At 38.9% G+C, this 20,576-nt stretch overlaps 1 protein-coding gene across 2 annotated transcripts in view; it reads right to left on the bottom strand.

Annotated features, from left to right (window-relative positions):
* Mpp7 (MAGUK p55 scaffold protein 7) overlaps positions 1-20,576 on the bottom strand; it is a 218,188-nt gene that overhangs the window by 107,533 nt on the left and 90,079 nt on the right. For both annotated transcript variants that reach the window (XM_069998202.1, XM_069998203.1), the window contains exon 3: positions 12,938-13,056. In XM_069998202.1, coding sequence (XP_069854303.1) covers positions 12,938-13,056 — 119 coding nt within the window. The remainder of the gene's footprint in view (positions 1-12,937; positions 13,057-20,576) is intronic.

The raw sequence follows: 20,576 nt of genomic DNA, 5'->3' as shown, positions 1-20,576 counted from the left end.
GAGGCTGAGACCTGAGGATGGCGGTTCAAAGCCAGCCCGGGCAGGAAAGTCCATGAGACTCTTATCTCCAATAAAAACCACTAGAAAACCGGAAGTGGTGTTGTGGCTCAAGCAGTAGAGTGCTCGCCTTGAGCTGAAGAGTGCAGGGACAGCGCCCAATCTCAGAGTTCAAGCCCTACAACCCACCAAAAAAAAAAAAAGACAGGAGCCAGGCACTGGTGGCCTATGCCTGTATTTCTTTTTTTTTTTTTTCCTTTGGGCCCGGTCATGGGGCCTGAACTCTGGGCCTGGGTGCTGTCACTCAGCTCTTCAGCTCAAGGCTAGTGCTCTACCACTTGAGCCACAGCCCCACTTCTGGCTCTTTTTTTTTTTTTTTTTTTTTTTTACTTATGTGGTGCTGGGGAATTGAACCCAGGGCCTCAGGTATGCAAGGCAAAGTGCTCTACCACTGAGCCACCTTCCCAGCCCCTATGCCTGTATTTCTAACTACTCAGGAGGCTCAGATTTGAGGATCTAGGTCCAAAGCCAGCCCAGATAGGAAACTACCTGAAACTGTTATCTCCATTAGTCACCACAAAGTCAGAAGTGAAGCTGTGGCTCAAGTTGTAGAGTTTCAGCCTTGGGTAAAAAACAAAAGGGACAGCTCCTAAGCTGAGTTCATGCCCTGGGACTAGCAAAAAATAAATAAAATTTAAATTTAAAAAAAAAAAAAAGGAGAGAGAAGAGCAGCCAGGCACCAGTGGCTCATGCCTGTAATCCTAGCTACTCAAGAATCTAGATCTAAGAATCACAGTTCAAAGCCAGACACAGAAGGAAAGTCTCCAACAAACTGCCCAAAAATGTGGAAAAGTGGAGTTGTAGCTCAAGTAGTAGAATGTTAACCTTGAGCAAAAAGGAGAGAGACAGAGAGAGAGAGAGAGAGAGAGAGAGAGAATGTGGAGTGGTGCTGAGGTTAATAATCATCCTAATCATAATAATGCCCTATCATGTACCAGACACAAAGTACATTTCCCATAGTAATTCACGTGACCCTCACAGCGATCATATGAGGAAGGTATGACTACCATGGATTATCATTTTATATTTAGGTAAGTGGGACACTGTGGTGTTAGATGGTAAGATAGTATTATTTTCTTGTCTTCGGCATGGTCAGAATCTTAGTTCAAGCAACGTGACCACAGAGGACCAGCTCTGAACAATGATGAGAGATGCCTCTTAGAGAGGGCAGGGGTTAGGTTTCTGTATACCCAGAGAGCAGGACTTGAAGGACTGTCTTCACTGAGACAATGCAACAGATGAAAATAAAAGCTTAAGGATATCAAGAGGGAAAGAGAATAAGAATGGAGGGAGCAAAAAGTCCCCATGAGACCTGAGTCCTTCATGAAAGCTGTCCTAGAGGAAGACTCTTGGTTTATTTCATGGATAATTAACCAAGGGTCCAACATACCTAACTAAATTTTAAGGAATACCATTCAGTCCTTTGGCCCAGATCAATGTTTACACGAGACACTTACTGCTTCTAACTTTCATTTGATCCAGGGTGCTAGAATTACAAATATGCATTTCATCAAGCCAGTCATTCCCATGTGCAGAACCATTTGGTAATGCCTAACAAAGCTGGAGATGGCCGAGTACTCCATTGCTGGGTCTACTATGCAGAGAAGCTGTGTATTTCCCTGCTGGAATTCCTATTTCTCTAGAATTGGGAGTAAAAGAATTTGCTTGGAAATGAAAGTGTTACAGATTTCCTAGCTTGAACATTCCAATGACTGAGCTGTTCTGAGAGCACTTCTATTTTTAGGTAAGGAACTGGTTTTTGTGGTGTTAATGGATTCCCTACTATTAAATTATGACTAAATATAAACAAACGCAAGATGGTTGTTCTAAAGCTAAGCTTATTTGAATATTTATCTAAATGCACAATAACTCCCCAAAAAGCACTGTGCCACTTTACACTAAATGCAGACTGGGCAGGCAGACTCATGTCCTTCACGTATTCACAAACTTGTCTCATTCATTCATTCATTCATTCATTCATCTCTATGCCTGAGCTACATATGGCCACTGTTTGGAGAGTATGAATTACAAAGGCAACAATTTACTCAGGGTCTCAGGAATTCCTATCTTCAGTAGACTGTACATATTCCTATGCCTGAAGAAATGTAAACTATAACGTAAGACATACCTTCGTCTGGCTTTTCCAACAGAGAGCTGGCTGCACAATTACCTTTGATTGGCCAAGGAGCGTTACCAGCTGTTAAGACCCAACTCTCCACACTGTCAGACCAGGTGGCCATGGATCACTCACAATGTCTGGCTGTCTTTTTCTTTTTCCTCTCACCCAAGGCAAATGGTATTTCAGAGGCAAGTAATATAACCTCCCCAATGGGTTTACTCTCTGAACTTAACACCACCTCCCTTTTCCCCAAACAGTGCAATTTATTTCCAAAGGTCCCTAAACCTGAAAGTATCTTATAAAAATCATCTTTCAGCCTGGAATCTGGTTCACTACTAAGTAAATATCACCTTCCACTATCAATAGGATGCTTTCCATTGCTTCTAATTTAAAAAATAAACTTAACGGAACAACAACAACAACCGAAAGACCTTATAAAGTCACTGTTCAAAACACTATCCCTTTTTAAAAGTTTGACTTCATTGATTATTCTGAAATAATCAGAATATACTTTCAAAGCAAATCTCACAAATGTTAAGAAAATCTGACATGGCAAAACAAAGATTAAGCGTTATCTTCATAATAATTTTACATTTTCTGAAGTATCTAGATTACATACAAAATGTTTACCTTACATTTTCTTTTATCTTCATTTCTTTTTTTGCTCCTTGCTTTTCTTCTGTGAGAAGGTTTATTGTGTGGTCCAAGCTGGCTTCAAATTTACTATATAGCACAGGCTGGCCTCAAACTCACTAGCTTCTTTCTTATGCTTCCCAAATTCTGGGATTACAGATGCTCACAACTACACCTGGCTGAAAGTATATTCTTTGTTTTTTTCTTTCTATTTATTTGTGTATATATTTATTTACTTAGTGCTTGTCCTGGGGATTGAACTCAGGGCCTATGTGGCAGTCCATAAACTCTTTTGGTCAAGGATAATACTCTACCACTTGAGCCACAGCTCCACTTCTAGCTTTTTTTTTTTTTTGGTGCTTAATTGGGGATGAGTCTCACTGACTTTCCTGCAATCCTCAGACATAGCCTTCTGAATAGCTAGGATTACAGGCAATACCTGATTAAAAGTATATTCTTATTTATTGCTTTCTCTATGAACCTCTTCAAGATTGATTTATTTATTTAGATCAGTAATAAGAAGATATTCCTTTTAGAATTAGCCTAAATGAATATGCACTAAAAACTTTACAAACTCACATTAATAGGGACATGCAACACAAACTCCCAACAACTAATTCTCTCACAGTTTTGTTCAACCCCATTAATGCACTCACACTTCATCTAATTCAGTAAAAGCAAAACATCAGAAGTTATTTAAGAAGAGAAAATAGCCATTTTGAATTACAAGTGTAATTATTTCTTGGTCTTAGGGAATAGGAACATATGTTAAATTAAACAAAGAATGTATTTTATCTCAAACTGTTCATTTTTATTAAGTTAAAGGGATGGACAACCAGAAGATTATATACTGCTTCTAGGTATCACTTAGACATAACTTAGTATGGGTCTAAGTATGGCTATATATACTAGCCAAATTAAAAAGCTTTTGTTTGAAATATAAAAAAAAGTAAACAAAGGAGGAGGCTACAATGCTTGATAAGAAATGTACTCATTATCTTGCCCATGTAATTGTAACCCCTCTGTACAGTATTTTCACAATAAAAAATATTTTTAAAAAAAGATGGTGAATCATAAGTGATCTTCAAGGAAATAGAAGAGGTAATCCAAAAATACATATGGAACAATAAAAGACCCTGAATAGCAAAAGCAATCCTTAACAGAAACAACAGTGCTGGAGGAATATCAATACCAAATTTCAAACTCTGCTACAAAGCCATAATAATCAGAACAGCTTGGTACTGGCACAAGAACAGACCTCAAGACCAATGGAATAGAACTGAAAACCCAGAAATGAACCCACAGACCTATAGCCACCTAATCTTCGATAAGGGAGCTAAAAAAAAAAAAGAAAGAAAGAAAATGGAAGAAAGACAGCCTCTTCAGTAAATGGTGCTGGCAAAATTGGTTAATCACCTGTAGAAAACTAAAGCTAGATCCTCATATATCACCCTGCACCAGAATCAACTCCAAATGGATCAAAGACCTTGGAGTCAAGGCAGACACCCTGAAAACATTACAGGAAGCAATAGGAGAATCCCTAGGTCTCCTTGGCACAGGCCAAAATTTTCTTAATAGAGACCCGGAAACACAACAAATCAAAGAAAAGTTGGACAAATGGGATTGCATGAAGCTGCAGAGCTTCTGTATGGCAAACGACATAACTAGCAAGATCAACAGAAAGCCCACGGACTGGGAGAAGATCTTCACTAGTCATACAACGAAAAAGTGTCTCATAGCTAAAATATACTTGGAACTCAAAAAAATTAAATCCCCCAACAACAAATCCTCAAAGAAACAACTGCCCAATAAATAAGTGGGATAAAGACTTAAAGAGAAACTTCTCTGAAGAGGAAAGAAGGATGGCCAATAGACACATGAAGAAATGCTCAACCTCCCTAGCCATAAAAGAAATGCAAATCAAAACAACATTGAGATTCCACCTCACCCCAGTTAGAATGGCTATAATTAAGAACTCTAATAACAACAGATGCTGGAGGGGATGTGGACAGAAGGGAACCCTAGTGCATTGTTGGTGGGAGTATAAACTTGTTCAACCACTTTGGAAAGCAGTATGGAGATTCTTCAAAAGACTCCACATAGAGCTCCCCTATGACCCAGCAATCCCACTTTTGGGCATTTACCTAAAGGATCACAGACAAGACCATACTAAAGCTACCAGCACAACTATTTTTATCGCAGCATTATTTACCATAGCTAAGATATGGAACCAACCCAGATGCCCCCCAGTAGATGAATGGATCAAGAAAATGCAGTATATATATACACAATGGAATTCTATACCTCCATCAGAAAGAATGACATCACCCCATTTGTTAGGAAATGGGAAGACTTGGAAAAAATCATATTAAGTGAAGAAAGCCAGGCCCAAAGAAACATAGGTCCCATAGTTTCCCTTATTTGCAATAACTAGTATATGTCTGGGACAATTAGAAAAGGTCAAAAGCTATGCACATATGACCAAATAAGATGAAGTTATGCAAAATGAACCCCAAGATAGGGACACAAGTGATTCTTGCTTGCTTGCTATTGTTTCTAATGTATTTATAAGATACCATGTAATTTTTTTGTTGTTTTGTATGTTCCTCCTCCACCGTATAACCCGTTCTCACTGTATTTGATATTGGTATAATTGGGGGAGGAGAAGGGAAAAAATGTTTAAATAAGGATACAAGTTGACCCACTGTAACAATGAGATTCACAAGACATTATGTTGAAAAAACCAACTTTAAAATTTAGGCATGGGGAGGGAGGAGTGCAGTTGTGGAGGTGGGAAGGATGGGATGGTAGGGGAAAAACAAAGGAGGAGGCAACAATGCTTGATAAGAAATGTACTCATAACCTTGCTCATGTAACTGTAAGCCCTCTGTACAGTATTTTCACAATAAAAACACTAATTTTAAAAAAATTGTTAAGTTACTACCATATCTTCTATAGAGGACAATGGAGGCCTCCTTCATTGAGTCTAAGTAAAACAGATCAAAACACTATGCAAATCAAGTTTTGGCTCATTTGCAAAGCTTTTTTTTTGGTCAGTCATGGGGCCTGAACTCTGGACCTGGGCACTGTCCCTGAGCACTTCAGCTCAAGGCTAGCGCTTTACCACTTGAGCCACAGCACCACTTCCAGCTTTTTTCTGCTTATGTGGTGCTGAGGAATCAAACCCAGGAGCTCTGCAAAGTTTTCAAGATCAAGTTAAAGGCTACTAATCTAAAAGGGAAAAGATAACCCACATAATGGAAGGAAATATATCTGTCAACCACCTCTGGTGAGGAAATTATAGTCAGAATTTATTAAACTCTTTACAAATCTGAGATTAAAAGAAAAATAATCAAATTTCTAGTTTCACTTCCAACATGTAAAGCCCTTGGATGTTATCACTCGATCCTCATTACAAGAAAAAGCCGAATAAACTCAAAGTATTGGTGGCTTTCCTTGGCCCCAGCAGAGACTTCAAGTCAGGGAGAGAATGTGACCTTGAAATTGAGACAGAAGGAATACAGGGTGTCCGTGCTGAGATCAGTCAGCAGAAACACCCAAATGCTTATTTTGATGGACTGATACTGGCCAAATGAAACTAGCTTGAGACTTATAGGCCCCCATTTTCCTCAGCGATCCATACCAAATTCTCATGAGTAAAGTTTAGAATAAAAAAAAAAAAAAAAAGAAGAGAGAAAATACCTTAGAGAATTAAAACAAAATATAGAATGGGAGAAAGACAGCCTCTTCAGTAAATGGTTCTGGCAAAACTGGTTAATCACATGTAGAAAACTAAAGCTAGATCCTGATATATCACCCTGCACCAGAATCAACTCCAAATGGATCAAAGACCTCAAAGTCAAAGCAGACACCCTGAAAACTTTATAGGAGAAACCCTAGGTCTCCTTGGCACAGGCCAAAATTTTCTTAATAGAGACCCAGAAACACAACAAATCAAAGAAAGGTTGGACAAATGGGATTGCATGAAGTTGCAGAGCTTCTGCATGACAAAGGACATAGCTAGCAAGATCAATAGAAAGCCCACGGACTGGGAGAAGATCTTCACTAGTCATACAACGAAAAAGTGTCTCATAGCTAAAATATACTTGGAACTCAAAAAATTAAATCTCCCAACAACAAATCCTCAAAGAAACAACTGCCCAATAAATAAGTGGACTAAAGACTTAAAGAGAGACTTCTCTGAAGAGGAAATAAGGATGGCCAATAGACGCATGAAGAAATGCTCATCTTCTCTAGCCATAAAAGAAATGCAAATCAAAACAACATTGAGATTCCACCTCACCCCAGTTAGAATGGCTATAATCAAGAAATCTAATAACAACAGATGCTGGAGGGGATGTGGACAGAAGGGAACTTTACTGCATTGTTGGTGGGAGTGTAAACTTGTTCAGCCACTTTGGAAAGTAGTATGGAGATTCCTCAAAAGATTCCACATAGAGCTCCCCTATGACCCAGCAATCCCACTTTTGGGCATTTACCCAAAGGATCACAAACAAGACCACACTAAAGCTACCAGCACAACTATTTTTATCGCAGCATTATTTACCATAGCTAAGATATGGAACCAACCCAGAAGCCCCTCAGTAGATGAATGGATCAAGAAAATGTAGTGTGTGTGTGTGTATATATATATACCTATATTCTATACCTCCATCAGAAAGAATGACATCACCCCATTTGTTAGGAAATGGGAAGACTTGGAAAAAATCATATTAAGTGAAGAAAGCCAGGCCCAAAGAAACATAGGTCCCATGGTTTCCCTTATTTGCAATAACTAGTATATGTTTCAGACAATTAGAAAAGGTCAAAAGCTATGTACATATGACCATATAAGATAATGCTAAGTGAACCCCAAGATAGAGACACAAGAGGTTTCATCTTTGTTGCTGTTTTTAGTGTACTTATAATGTACTATGTGATTTTTTTTTGTTTCTTTTGTATGTTCCTCCCCCACGGTATAACCCGTTTTCACTGTATTTGATGTTGTGGCCCTGCATCTTATATATGTATGTTTCTAATTTGGGGAGGGGAAGGGAAATAAAAAAATGCTGAAATAAGGATACAGGTTGACCCATTGTAACAATGAGATGTACAAGACACTATGTTGAAAATTAACTTTACAACTTGGTGGGGGGAGTTGGGGAGATGAGAGGGAAGGGATGGTAGGGGAAAAACAAAGAAGAGGGTAACATAGCTTGATAGGAAACGTACTCATTATCTTACTCACGTAACTGAAACCCCTTTGTACAGTATCTTTACAATTAAAAGTATACATTAAAAATTTTTTTAAATTAAAAAACATGAAAAAATATCCCTTAGGATTTCAGTTGTTCAAGTTTTCTGTATAACATGTCTGCCTTCTTCACTGGACTACTGTAGAAAGCCCAAGAGTCATGAGATAACTCTAAACTCCTTTAGCATTCTTTCATGACCGAACAGAAAAGAAGAGGGGAAGGAAAGCAAAGGAGAAAAGGGGAGGGAAGAAAAGGAAGGGAATGGAGGAGAGGAGAGAAGGATTTAGGGCAAAAAGTGCTTTCGAAGTTCACAGCCCAGGGACTTAAATCACTAAAAGAGTTGATATTTAAATATGACTATAGCATAATTTCCCTCTCCAACCACCAACCACCATGGACAAATCACCTGCAAAATAAGTGATTATAACTGACAGAGCTACAAACACAATTCTAAGAAAAGGCTTTTAAGAAAATACAAAGACAAAATACAGGTTGAATGGCTAGGAGAGAGCATTAAGAAAACGGAAATTCTGGCACTAAGCTTTAGTGAGCTTTAAACACAACCCAGTTCCAAGTAATAGTAACTTAAGAAATTCACACTATAAGCATAATTACCTCAATCCTATTACCCAATACATCATGTCTAGCTTTCAGCAAAAATGTGCGAGTCATGATAATAGCAAGGAAAACAGTCTTGAAGAGAAAAGGCAAGCATTAGAATTAGACTGCAATATGTCAGATTTTAGAATTAGGAGATAAGGATCTAGAGTAAGTATGATAAATATGCTAAACACTCCAATGGAAAAAGTTCACAGCATGCAAGAACAGATGGGCAATGTAAGCAGAAAGATGGAAACTAATACAGAATCAAAAGGAAATGCTACAAATTAGATACAACTAGAATAGAAGAGTGTCTTTAACAGGCTCATCATCAGTAGAATGAACACAGCCAGGAAAGCTGAAAGATAGGCTCATGGAAACTTCTGAAGTTGAAATGCAAGCAGAAAGAAAAAAGAAGGGGAAGACAAAACATCCAAGAGTTGTGAGACAACTAAAAAAGGGTAACACATACATTAATGGAAATAGCAGCAGCAAAGAATGGAAGAAATATTCAAAGTGATTATGGCTGAGAAGTAACTGATATTTGTCCTGCAAGGGAGGCTCATGCCTGTAATCCTAGCTACTCAGGAGGCTGAGATCTGGGGAATGAGGCTCAAACTAGTCCATGAGCATCTAATCTCCAATTAGTTACCAAAAAGCTAGAAGTGTAGCTGTGGCTGAAGTGATAAAGCATTACCCTTGAATGAAAAAACTAAGAGACAGTGCTAAGGTCGTAAGTTCAAGCCCCAAGATAGACAGACAGACAGACAGACAGACACACACACACACACACACACACACACACACACACACACACACACACACACACACACACACACACACAAAGACTTGATAGTAAAAAGATATGTCCTTACAAATGGTACTTAGTTTTACATCTAACATTATATATAGTAGTGGGAAACTCCATTGTTTTCCCTTATTAGGAAGAGGACAAAAGTATCCCCTCTCACCACTACTGTTCAATATTGTACAAGAATTCCTAACAAATTCTAAAAGACCAGAAAAGGAAATAAAAGTTATACAGATTGAGAAAAATAAAGTTGCCTTTGTTTACAGATGACACAATTATGTTAAAAATCACAATAAATTAACAATAATAAAAAAAAACTCTGGACACTGCCAGATGCTGGTGGCTCATGCCTGTCATCCCAACTACTCAGAAGGCTGAGATCTGAGGATCTCAGTTCCAAGCCAGCCTGATCAGGAAAGTCTGTGAGACTCTTCTCTTCTATTAGCCAGCAAAAAATACGGAAGTGGAAGTGTGGCTCAAGTGGTAGATAGACCGCAAGCCTTAAGTGAAAAAGCCAAGCAAGAGCACAAGGCCCTAAGTACAAGCCTTAGTGCTATACTAAATAAATAAATGAATCATCACCTAAACCATGGAAGATCATCAATTTTCTAGTGACAAGGTCAATCTCCTGAGGTGACATACTTTACCTCTTATACATATGGTCAGGTCAAAACTGCCACTTCTTAAATACATTTTATATTAAACCCCAAGGTTATAGGTATTTTAAACTGTGTGGTGATTTACAACTGCCCCACCCCTCCCCTCTGTGTATACGCACACTGGTTCTGAAGCTTAAATTCAGGACCTGGGCACTGTCCCTGAACTTTTTTGCTCAAAGCTAGCCATCTACCACTTTGGAGCTACAAATCCACTTTGGCTTTTTGTTGATTAATTGGAGATAAGCGTATCTCGGATTTTCCTGCCCGGGCTGGCTTTGAAAGTCAATCCTCAGGTCTCAGCCTACAGAGTAGCTAGGATTACAGGTGTGAGCCACCAACACCCAGCTTAACAGCTGCCCCTACAGAAAGATAGGATAGATAGGAGAGGGGAGAAAGAGAGAGAAAGAGAGACAGAGACAGAGAGACAGAGAGACAGAGAATTCTGTTCTAGGATAAAATCAAATTTTGTATTCAGCCAGTTCTAAATCACATACTAACAATTTTAACTTCAGGCCAAAGAGCATAAAACCAAAGCACATTTCGATTCACTCTAAAACAAATCTTCTCAAACAAATTCCTTTTGCTTTACCAAGATTTATGTACAAAAGCTGGAGGATTCTATCCTGCAGCCTTAAGTACAGGCACTTGGAATACAGCTGAGCAGTTTGTTCCAGCTTTTCAGGCTGCGATCCCTTGAGCTTGCCTCCTGGAGGCAAGACTTTACGTATTTAAAGCTAATAGAATGGGTCAGGCAGAGGACATGCTGGACGTCTGCATCTGATCAAAGCTGGGGTGGGGAAAGTAGTAAGAAATTGGGACAAGTACTGGAAGTACAAAATAAAACTAAGTTAAAAAATACATTCTAGAGTAATTACTATCCCCAAAATATATTTGGGATAGCACATGTTAAGTGTGCTATCTAAATATAGGTGACATCAGTTAATTTGTTTCAGTGTTTAGGAGCAACCAGATATTAACATTCAGAATGATTCTTAACCAACTGTTATGGATAAAAACTTTGGAAACCAGCCTATGCTTAAGACTCAACAGCCAGCGTAACTAAGAATTTGTTTAATACATCAATTTTTGCCCTTGTAACAGAAATAACAACCATCTCTATAAGTTCCTTTTTGGTTCTGTGTATGTTATGATAAGTATGATTTCCCTCAATACTTAATAATAATGCCTACTTAAATTTGCCTATGGCTATCAAAGAGTTTTGAGCTTTACTATTATAGAGAACTCATAACTTGGATATCATAGATTCTAACTTCCATTTTGTAGGTAAGGAAACTACAGACATGCTATAAAATCAATATGAATAGATGTTCATCCATTTACTCTGGAGAATGTTTAATGGATGAGGGATGATGACGTCAATTTAAACACCTTTTATTCCTTTTATCAAATGAATCCATATAAATAAGTCCAGAGTGGGCTAAGGCTAGGGCTGATACAACATTGGTCTAGCAGGAGCTAGGCTCCAAGTTCAGATCGCAGGACCACCAATTAAATAAATAAACACAAGCAGCTATTCAATTTCCATATATTCAACATAGAGGTATTACCTCACCAAGTCATAAACTTCATCCATTGTAATTCCAAGACTATTTCTTTAACAAACACCAAGAAGTCAACTTAAACAGCCTGAGATTATTTGGAACATAATGATACCTTGGCAGTTACGTTCTTATGAAAAAAATAAATAAATGAACAAATAAGTCCCGGTCTTTAATTGTACTGCCAGGGAAATGCTAACATATTAGCTTTCACTTTTTCAAAATTATTACTGTTCAAAGCATATAAATTTCAGTAAATTGGACAACAAGATTCAAATAGCATTCTCCAGTCCAGTAATGCAACTGTAACTCAGAGGTGGCTTATTTTCAAATTCTAGACATCAATTAAAGCCTCTTATCATGACAGACAACCATAACAAATTTAGCTGAATAAAGCATAGGTCCAGATTTTGTGCATAGGTTTCGACCTCTGACAGATTATGGTCAGACTCTACATTTCTTTCAGCTTTAGTTAAAGGAGAGAAAATGCAATTCCTATTTCCAGAAGCAAGAGTGGCATATTTTCCAGTAAGTTCCTAGTTCTCATTTTACTATTTTAAGAGTTCTGATCCCTCACAGTGTTTCTGTAAGGCAAGATCTGGTTTTGGGTGCTGATCATTTTCATGGTATAATACTTTACTAGAACTGTCTCTGAGAACTGTTTTTATTCCTATTTAGCTCCACTGTATTTATCTACAAAATACCATTTCAATGGAGTGAGGCCAACAAAAGAAACAGCTTACTAGAATTTCAGTTGACTTTGTTAAAGGAAATTATTTTAAATTAATGTGGCTACTGCAACTGCTGCCATTCTTGACCTCAGAAAATCTATGCCTTCTAATTTCTTTTTTTGTTGTCGTTGCGAACATTTATTTATGTAAGTTAAATTCCAACTCATGAACATGGACCATAAAGGAGTCTAAACCTTCCTGCTACTACTATTTCATGTGCTTTTTCTAAACAGGGGCAACCACATGTTTGCTGGATTAGTATGCACAGCCAGATCACTGCCATTAAGTGAAATCATCGAGGTATTTCTGGTAGGATCTTTAACAACTTCCACACCCGTCAGTGAAATGGAACAAGGCTGTTTTGTTTTCAGAGAGCAACAATTTGATCTTGGGTTTACTAGATGGCGCTCAAAATATTTTTCCATATGCTTTTTTTTTTTTCATCCCCAACCAAAAAAAAAAAAAAGGAGGGTGGGAGGGGAGAGAGAGAATCTGACTTCAGCCATGGTTTACCTTTAGCAGTGAATGCAGGCTTTTTTCACCAAACATATCCCAGAGGAAGGTCAAGTCTTCCTGACTATCCACATGTGGCTGCAGCTGGGTAGGCAGAGCCGCCAACAGCTCACACAGACCTATAAAATGAAAATAAAACACAAAGCGTAATCTTAAAGTGATCTCATTAATTTCAGCAAAGGTATGTGTGTGTGTGTGTGCGTAAGTGACAGCTGGAACGTGTCTTTAAAAAAAAAAAAAAAAACTGGATTTGTATTCTGGGCCATCACACAAAACACTTCTGCAAAGAAAGAGAAGACATGTTGGAAGTGTTTTGATTTTTCAATTCCAAAACAGTATGGGTTAACAGGCTAGTTTTATGTTTTTTGTTTTTTTTTCTTGGTTACTCTTTCTCAGTGGTCACTACTCTGCTACCATCCAAGTTTACATAACCCAAGACAAAATATATATAATAGGTTTTCATTTTAAAAAGAAGAAGAAGAAAATGCATATGGTCCTTCCTTGGTGTTAGCCAAAGACTGCAATGAGTCACGAGTAGGAAAAACTTCCTTAGAAGAACAGAAAATTGATAGAGTGGTCATTAAGAAGGTTTTGTAGTTTCCAAAAAGTACCTAATACCAGATAGTTTCAAAAAAAATTTACATCATCGAACATGCAAAATAAAGTTCAGCCAAGTCAGATAAAATAAAGCATACACAGTGTTTCATGTATTTAATCGAAAGGTCTATGTGGAATTTAGTTTAACTCTGGGGTCTGTAAAGTTCATCTAACGCCCATCTGAAAGAGTTAAAGGGGCAGAAGCAGGTTGCTGGTGGCACTCATGGAAGATTCTAGAAGCAGACAGTAGCACAGTGTTCCACAGTAGCAGGCTACAGAAGCCATCCATCTCCATCACAGGCCATCAGACTCCTGTCCAAGAAATGTTGCAACAACTTTCGACCGAGACTCTTTTGGGAGGTGACCTGGCAGGAGTCAGTATCAATTCATAGCACATGTTTTATTTTCCAGTGGGATTACACGAGGTAAAAAGGACAAAATTCCTTTTATTTCTGTCTGCTGTCTACAAAAACACCAAGACCTCCTGGGACCTCCAACACATGGGACCGTTGTTATTTCTGGTCTGAATAAGAGCTGTTGTTCATCACAGGGACAGCTTTACAAGATATTTAGCTAGCAAAGAATAGCAAGTGATAGATAGCTACTGATGAGTGGATTGTCCTAAAGTGTGACCACATTCTGCTAATCACTGATAATTCACAGTCAAGTGCATTAGAGATTATTTTCAAAGTTACACAGGCAACTCGGAAGACTGCAGTGAATTCATACATTCCAGGAGTTGTATTTAGCTGGAAAAACAAAATCAAAAACAAAGAAACAATAAAATCAATACAAAGTGACAACGTTCTATGGAAAATAAAAAGGTTCCCAAATTACACTAAGTATTCTTGGTATTTTATATTTATTTCCTTAAAAACATGGCTTTCTGCCTAAACCAGCTCTTATTAACAATTTAATAAAGCTATTTTAAAGCATTTCATCTTAATTCAGTCTATAATAATATACATCTCTCTAAGTCTCTCTGCACGCACACATATAAAAGTATTCAACAACTACCAAGATCGGTGTTCAAGTCAGAGATTCAAAATGTAAAATTAGGACTAGGAGTGTGACCCAAGGAGTAAGGTGCCTGCCACACCTATCATCTACAAGGTTCTAAGTTCAAATCCCAGTCCAATCAAAAAAGAAAAAAATGAAAATTTGAAGAATGAGAGCAAAATCTCATTATTTTACTATTGGTTTCAAGAGTTTTAAAAAACATCTTAACAGCTAAGCAAATGAAGTCATTGTATTCAAAGTGCATTGTGTAAAAAATATGTCATTTGAAGGTAAGTACAAGAAGGGGAATTGCAAAGAAACTTAGGTCCCATGGTTTCCCTTATTTGCAATATCTAGTATATGTCTGAGTCAAGCAGAAAAGGTCAGATAAGGTGATGTTAGGGAAATGAACCCTAAGATATGTACTCAAATTTTTTTTTATTCTTTCTTGCGATTGTTTCTAACACATGTATAAGATTATTTCTTTCTTGCTTCATATGTCCCTCCCCCACAGTATAACCCCTGCTTTCACTGTATTTAATGTCGGTATAATTTGTGGAGGGGAAGGGGAAAAACAAATCATTTAAATAGGGATACAGGTGGACCCATTGCAACAATGAGATGTACAAGTGGTTATGTCGAAAACAAACTTTACAACTTTGGTTTGGTGCTTTGGATGAGAAGGGGAAACAAAGAGGAGGCTACAATGCTTACTAAGAAATGTACTCATTATCTTGCCTATGTAATTGTAACCCCTCTGTCCAGTATTTTCACAATAAAAAAAAAAACATATATTTAAAAAAAAAAGAGGGGGGGGGGAATTGGGGAAGAACAAAGGAAAAGGTGACTGACTCATAACCTGAGTTATGGAATTGTAATCCCTTTGTACAGCTACTTAATAGTAACAATAAAAATGGAAAAAAAATATTTATATGTACACATATATAACCTATTCTTTGGTGATATAACTTAAGAGTTTAAAGACACTAACTCAGCTGTGATGTGCCATACATGGTATCATCATTGGAGGATTAAATAGTCACCATTAGAACAGTCCCCATTACATGAAAAGTACTCAATGAGTTATATGTCATTCAGTAAGATTTTTTAAATTATGTTAATTATATTATTATTAGTTACTATTATTGAAAAGGCAAAACAGACTAGTGCAACCCCTATCTTATACTTACAGCATTTCACATAACTTATTTGAGCTTTGTTTCTATCTCTTTACAAAATAAATGATGGTACTAGGAATTTAGCTAAGGGAAAGGGCATTTGCCTGGCAAGTGCAAGACCCTGAGTTCGGTCCTCAGCTCTGCAAAAATACATAAATAAAAACGATAACCTGGCCAGGCACATATTGCTTACGCCTGTAATCCTAGCCACTCAGGAGGCCAAGATCTGAGGACTGCAGTTAAAAGCCAACCTGGGCATGGGACTCATCTCCAATTAACTACCAGAAAACCGGAAGTGGTGCTGTGGCTCAAGTGGTAGAACGCTCTCCTTGAGCTGAAAAGCTCAAAGACAATGGCCAGGCCCAGAGTTCCCAAGCCTCACAACCAAAAAAAATAATAATTACCTGCTCAAGATTCATTGTATTCATATACTACTTTATGGAATGGCAACTCCTCTATACAACTATTTAAAGATAAAAGTAAAATAAAATGATAACTTACATGTAGGTTATCTAAGTATACATACACACATATACATACATACATACAAAACAAAAACTGGTGAACTCTAGTCAGTGGTATGTCAGTCTGTTTTGTACTGCTAATATGACAGACCATAAACAATAGAAGTTAACTCAGTTCCTTTCTGGAAGCTAGGAAGTCCAAACAAGATGGGTTCAAGGTGAGGCTCAATGGTGGAGCACCTGCCTAAGCAAGTACAAAACCCAGTACTGTCAAAAATAGTAATAACAACAATACTTAAACCTTCATAAATACAAATGGTGGATTGGGGGCTGGCTGACTGGCTCAATTGGTACAGAGTCTGCTATACAAAGACAAGAAGCTGACATATGGTAGTACACATCTGTAATCCTAGCATTAGGGAGGCTGAGGTAGGAGAAGGGTAAGCTCAAGGTCAAGCTGGGCTACATAGTAAGTACATCTGGCAAGGGCATTTGTACCATGTCAGTTCATGAAGGAAAGGCAAGAAGGCCTAAGACCAAATGAGTGACAAGGGACTGAATTGGCTTTTGTGGCAAATCTACTCCTGCAAGGCCCTTGTGACCCAACCACTTCTTAGGAGGCCTACCTCTCTAACACTGCTATACTGGAGATTAAGCTTCCCCCATGAGAACTTTGGACAATACACTCAAACCACAGCAAACTGTATCAACTACAATTTCCTAGCTGTGACAGCCCACCCTGTTATAACTGAACAAGAAGTTATCAATGGAAGAGAGTGTGTGAGAGAGTATGAGATCTCTACATCAATTCTAACATATGAGAATCTACATTATCTCAGAATAAAATGCAAAATAATACAAAAGGAAGGAAGGAAGGAAGGAAAGAAGGAAGGAAGGAAGGAAGAAAGGAAGGAAGGAAGGAAGGAAGGAAGGAAGGAAGGAAGGAGGGAAGGAGGGAAGGAGGGAAGGAAGGAAGGAGGGAAGGAGGGAGGGAGGGAAATGGAAAGGAAAGGGAAGGGAAGGGAAAGGAAGGGAAAGGAAGGGAAAGGATGGGAAAGGGAAAAGGGAAGGAGAAGGGGAAGGGGAAAGGGAAAGGGAAAGGAAAGGAAAGGGAAAGGGGAAAGGAAGGGAAAGGGGAAGGGGATGGGAAGGGAGGGGAAGGGAAGGGAAGGGAGAAGAAGGGAAGGGAGGGGAGGGGGAAGAGAGGGGAGGGGGAAGGGAAGGGAGGGGGAGGGAAAGGGAAAGGGGAAAGAAACGGGAAAGGGGAAGGGGAAAGGAAGGGGCGGGAGGGAAAGGGAAGGGGAGGGGAAGGGAGGGAAGGGAGGGGAGGGGAGGGAAGGGAAAGGAGGTGGAGGAAGGGGGTGGGTAGGCAGGGGAAGGGAAGGGAGGGGGAAGGGAGGGGGAAGGGAGAGGAGTGGGAAGGGAAGGGAAAGGGTAGAGGAAAGGAAGGGGAGGGGAAGGGGAAGGAGAGGGGAAGGAGAAGGGGAAGGGGAAGAGGAAGGGGAGGGGAAGGAGAAAGGGAAAGAGTGGAGTTGTGGTCAAATGGTTTCCAGGGGAAGGGGAAGGGGAAAGGGGAGGGGAAGGAGTGGAGTTGTGGTCAAATTGTTTCAATGAACAGATAAAGCATTCAGTCCTTGGCTGGCACAGAGTAGTAATAAAAAAAAAAAAAATCATGGGCTGGGAAGGTGGCTCAGTGGTAGAGCACTTGCCTTGCATGCCTGAGGTCCTGGGTTCGATTCCCCAGCACCACATAAGCAAAAAGAAAAAAGCCGGAAGTGGCGCTGTGGCTCAAGTGGTAGAGCGCTAGCCTTGAGCTGAAGAGCTGAGGGACAGCATCCAGGCCCAGAGTTCAGGCCCCACGACCGGACCAAAAAAAAACCCAAAAAAACAAAAAAAATATCATGTTCTCTTGCTCTTGATATGTCTTCTTTTAGAAGGAAAATGCCCTCTTAATGGTTTGAAATCAAAACAACTTACCCACACATTCCAAGCAGATACAATGCCATACCTTAAGAAAAACACCTTAGTCTTTTACATATGGAAAGTGTTAACTTTACCCAAGTCCTACTTACATTTCATGGAATAAGCCATATTATCCTTAAAAGTTTTTTTAATAATTTTTTCTGTTAGAAAAAGCTCATAAACCTGGGTTTTCTGGGGTTTACTGGCTTTATGCAATCCTAACTTATATACCACCACAGTCTGGCACTCCAGTGACACAACAGCAGTCTCTTCTATTCAGCTACCACAGCTGAAGTCCCACGACCAAAGCCAGAAGAAATGAGACACACCCACAAATGAAAGACACAGAGAAAGAGCTAGCAGGATGAGCAGTGTACAGTCACCAAAGATCACAGTCACCTGCCCTCAAAGACTCCAGAAACCATCACTGTCCTGCAACGAAACAGCCCCTGGGTTCTGACGTATTCAAAAACACTCCTATACTCAAACCATCTAATATGAAGAACACTATGAAATCCAAGTGGGTTTTGATGCTGGATATTCAGAGCAGTAAAAAATAAAGAGTTCAGATAGCCAGGAATATCTTAAATTATTTTACCTAAATCTTCTTGAACTCTGAGAAAGACCTGGAGTAATGAAATTCCACCCTATACTCTGTAGTTATTCAAACTTATAAATGTCTCATTGCAATAAACATTTATAGTAGCTATGGGTCAAATACCATTCAAGGCTCTAAAGAACTAAGGCAAATCAACCATGATTCCTGTCCTAGGTTACAGTGAAGAAAAGCACAGAGGGGGTCTATTAGTAAACAGAGGGCAGGGTTGTAAGTCTGGCCAAAGGCAAAGGAAGGAAAGACCCATTCCTACAAAGGAAGAAGAAAACAACAGGAAAGCCTTCAGAGAAGTAATAACCAATTATGCCCCATATGGTTTGAATATGTACTCCACAAAGTATGTATTAGAAATGTAATCTCCAATGCAACATAGGAATGAAGGAGGCAGTAAGGAGAGGTGACTGGGCCATCATAAATAGACTTCCCATGAGAGTGGATTCACCATCAAGGGAGTGAGTTACTTATAAAAGGAAGGTTAAGTCTGTCTGTATCCTAACCCCACTCAATAAATGTAACCCCAGGGAGATGTCAGAATAAAAAGGTCCTTGTCTCCTCATGGTTGAACCTCTTGTGCTCTAAACATCTAGCCTGGGGAGCATCTGGCCTGTGGACCATATAAGGTCCTCAAAATCATTCGGTACATGATAGGATAGACACATACACTTCCCCTGGCTCTCCATAGCCTGTCTGCTTATACTAATAGTTCTGTCAGACCAATGTATGATGTTGTCAATATCCAAATAGACTTTGGCTGAAAGAAAGCTTCCTCAACCCTTCTATCATATCACCTTAAGACAATAAAATTCTTTCCATAATAAAACTGCCAATCAGGGGCTGGGAAGATGGCTCAGTGGCAGAGCGCTTGCCTTGCATGCATGAGGCCCTGGGTTCGATTCCTCAGCACCACATAAGCAAAAAGAAAAAAAAAGCTGGAAGTGGCGCTGTGGCTCAAGTGGTAGAGCGCTAGCCTTGAGCTGAACTGCTGAGGGACAGTGCCCAGGCCCAGAGTTCAGGCCCCACAACTGGACCCCCCCCAAAAAAAATAAATAAATAAAAATAAAATTGCCAATCAATGGAAAATGGCTCCCTATATCCAAAGATGATATATTCTAAGATTTCTAGTGCATGCCTGGAATTACAGGTAGTATCAAGCACTATGTGCATTATGCTGTTTCCTGTACATTCTCTAGTGCTTTTAGGCCATGATTAAATTACTTAAATTTTCCTCAGAACAAGTACTACACTACTGTGACAGGCCATCCAGTGAGGGCTGATTTATGTGATTAACAGGAAGGTAGCATTTATAGGGTGCACACACTGAATGAAGAAATTGGGATTTTTTATTTTTTTTAAAAATTATATACTTATGAAGAAATTATTTATACACTATATAGGATGGTACAAGATTCCATCACATTATTCAAGATGGTAACCAATTTAAAATTTACCAATCATTTCTTTCCATAGTTTTTCATTTAACATTTTCAGACACAATGGACCATAGATAATAGAAACTACAGAAAACAAAATTGTGGGGAATTACTGCATTCTGATTAAGAAGCACAAATGCAACTTGGTCTTTGAAAGCTATGTTCCTGCCAAGTGTTAATGGCTCATGTCTATAATCCTAGCTACTCAGGAGACTGAGATCTGAAAATCATAGTACAAAGCCAATGCTGACAAGAAACTATGAGACTCTTAAGTCCAATTAACCTGCAAAAGCTGGAAGTAAAGCTGTGGCTCAAGTGGCAATGTGCCAGCCTTGAGTAACAAAGCTAAGGAACAAAGTGAAGCCCAAGTACTAGCACATACCAAAAGAAACT

Source organism: Dipodomys merriami, unplaced genomic scaffold, assembly GCF_024711535.1.
Source record: "Dipodomys merriami isolate MVZ:Mamm:240054 unplaced genomic scaffold, mDipMer1.0.p SCAF_51, whole genome shotgun sequence".
Lineage (NCBI taxonomy): Eukaryota > Metazoa > Chordata > Mammalia > Rodentia > Heteromyidae > Dipodomys > Dipodomys merriami.
This window is presented reverse-complemented; position numbering and strand designations above follow the sequence as displayed.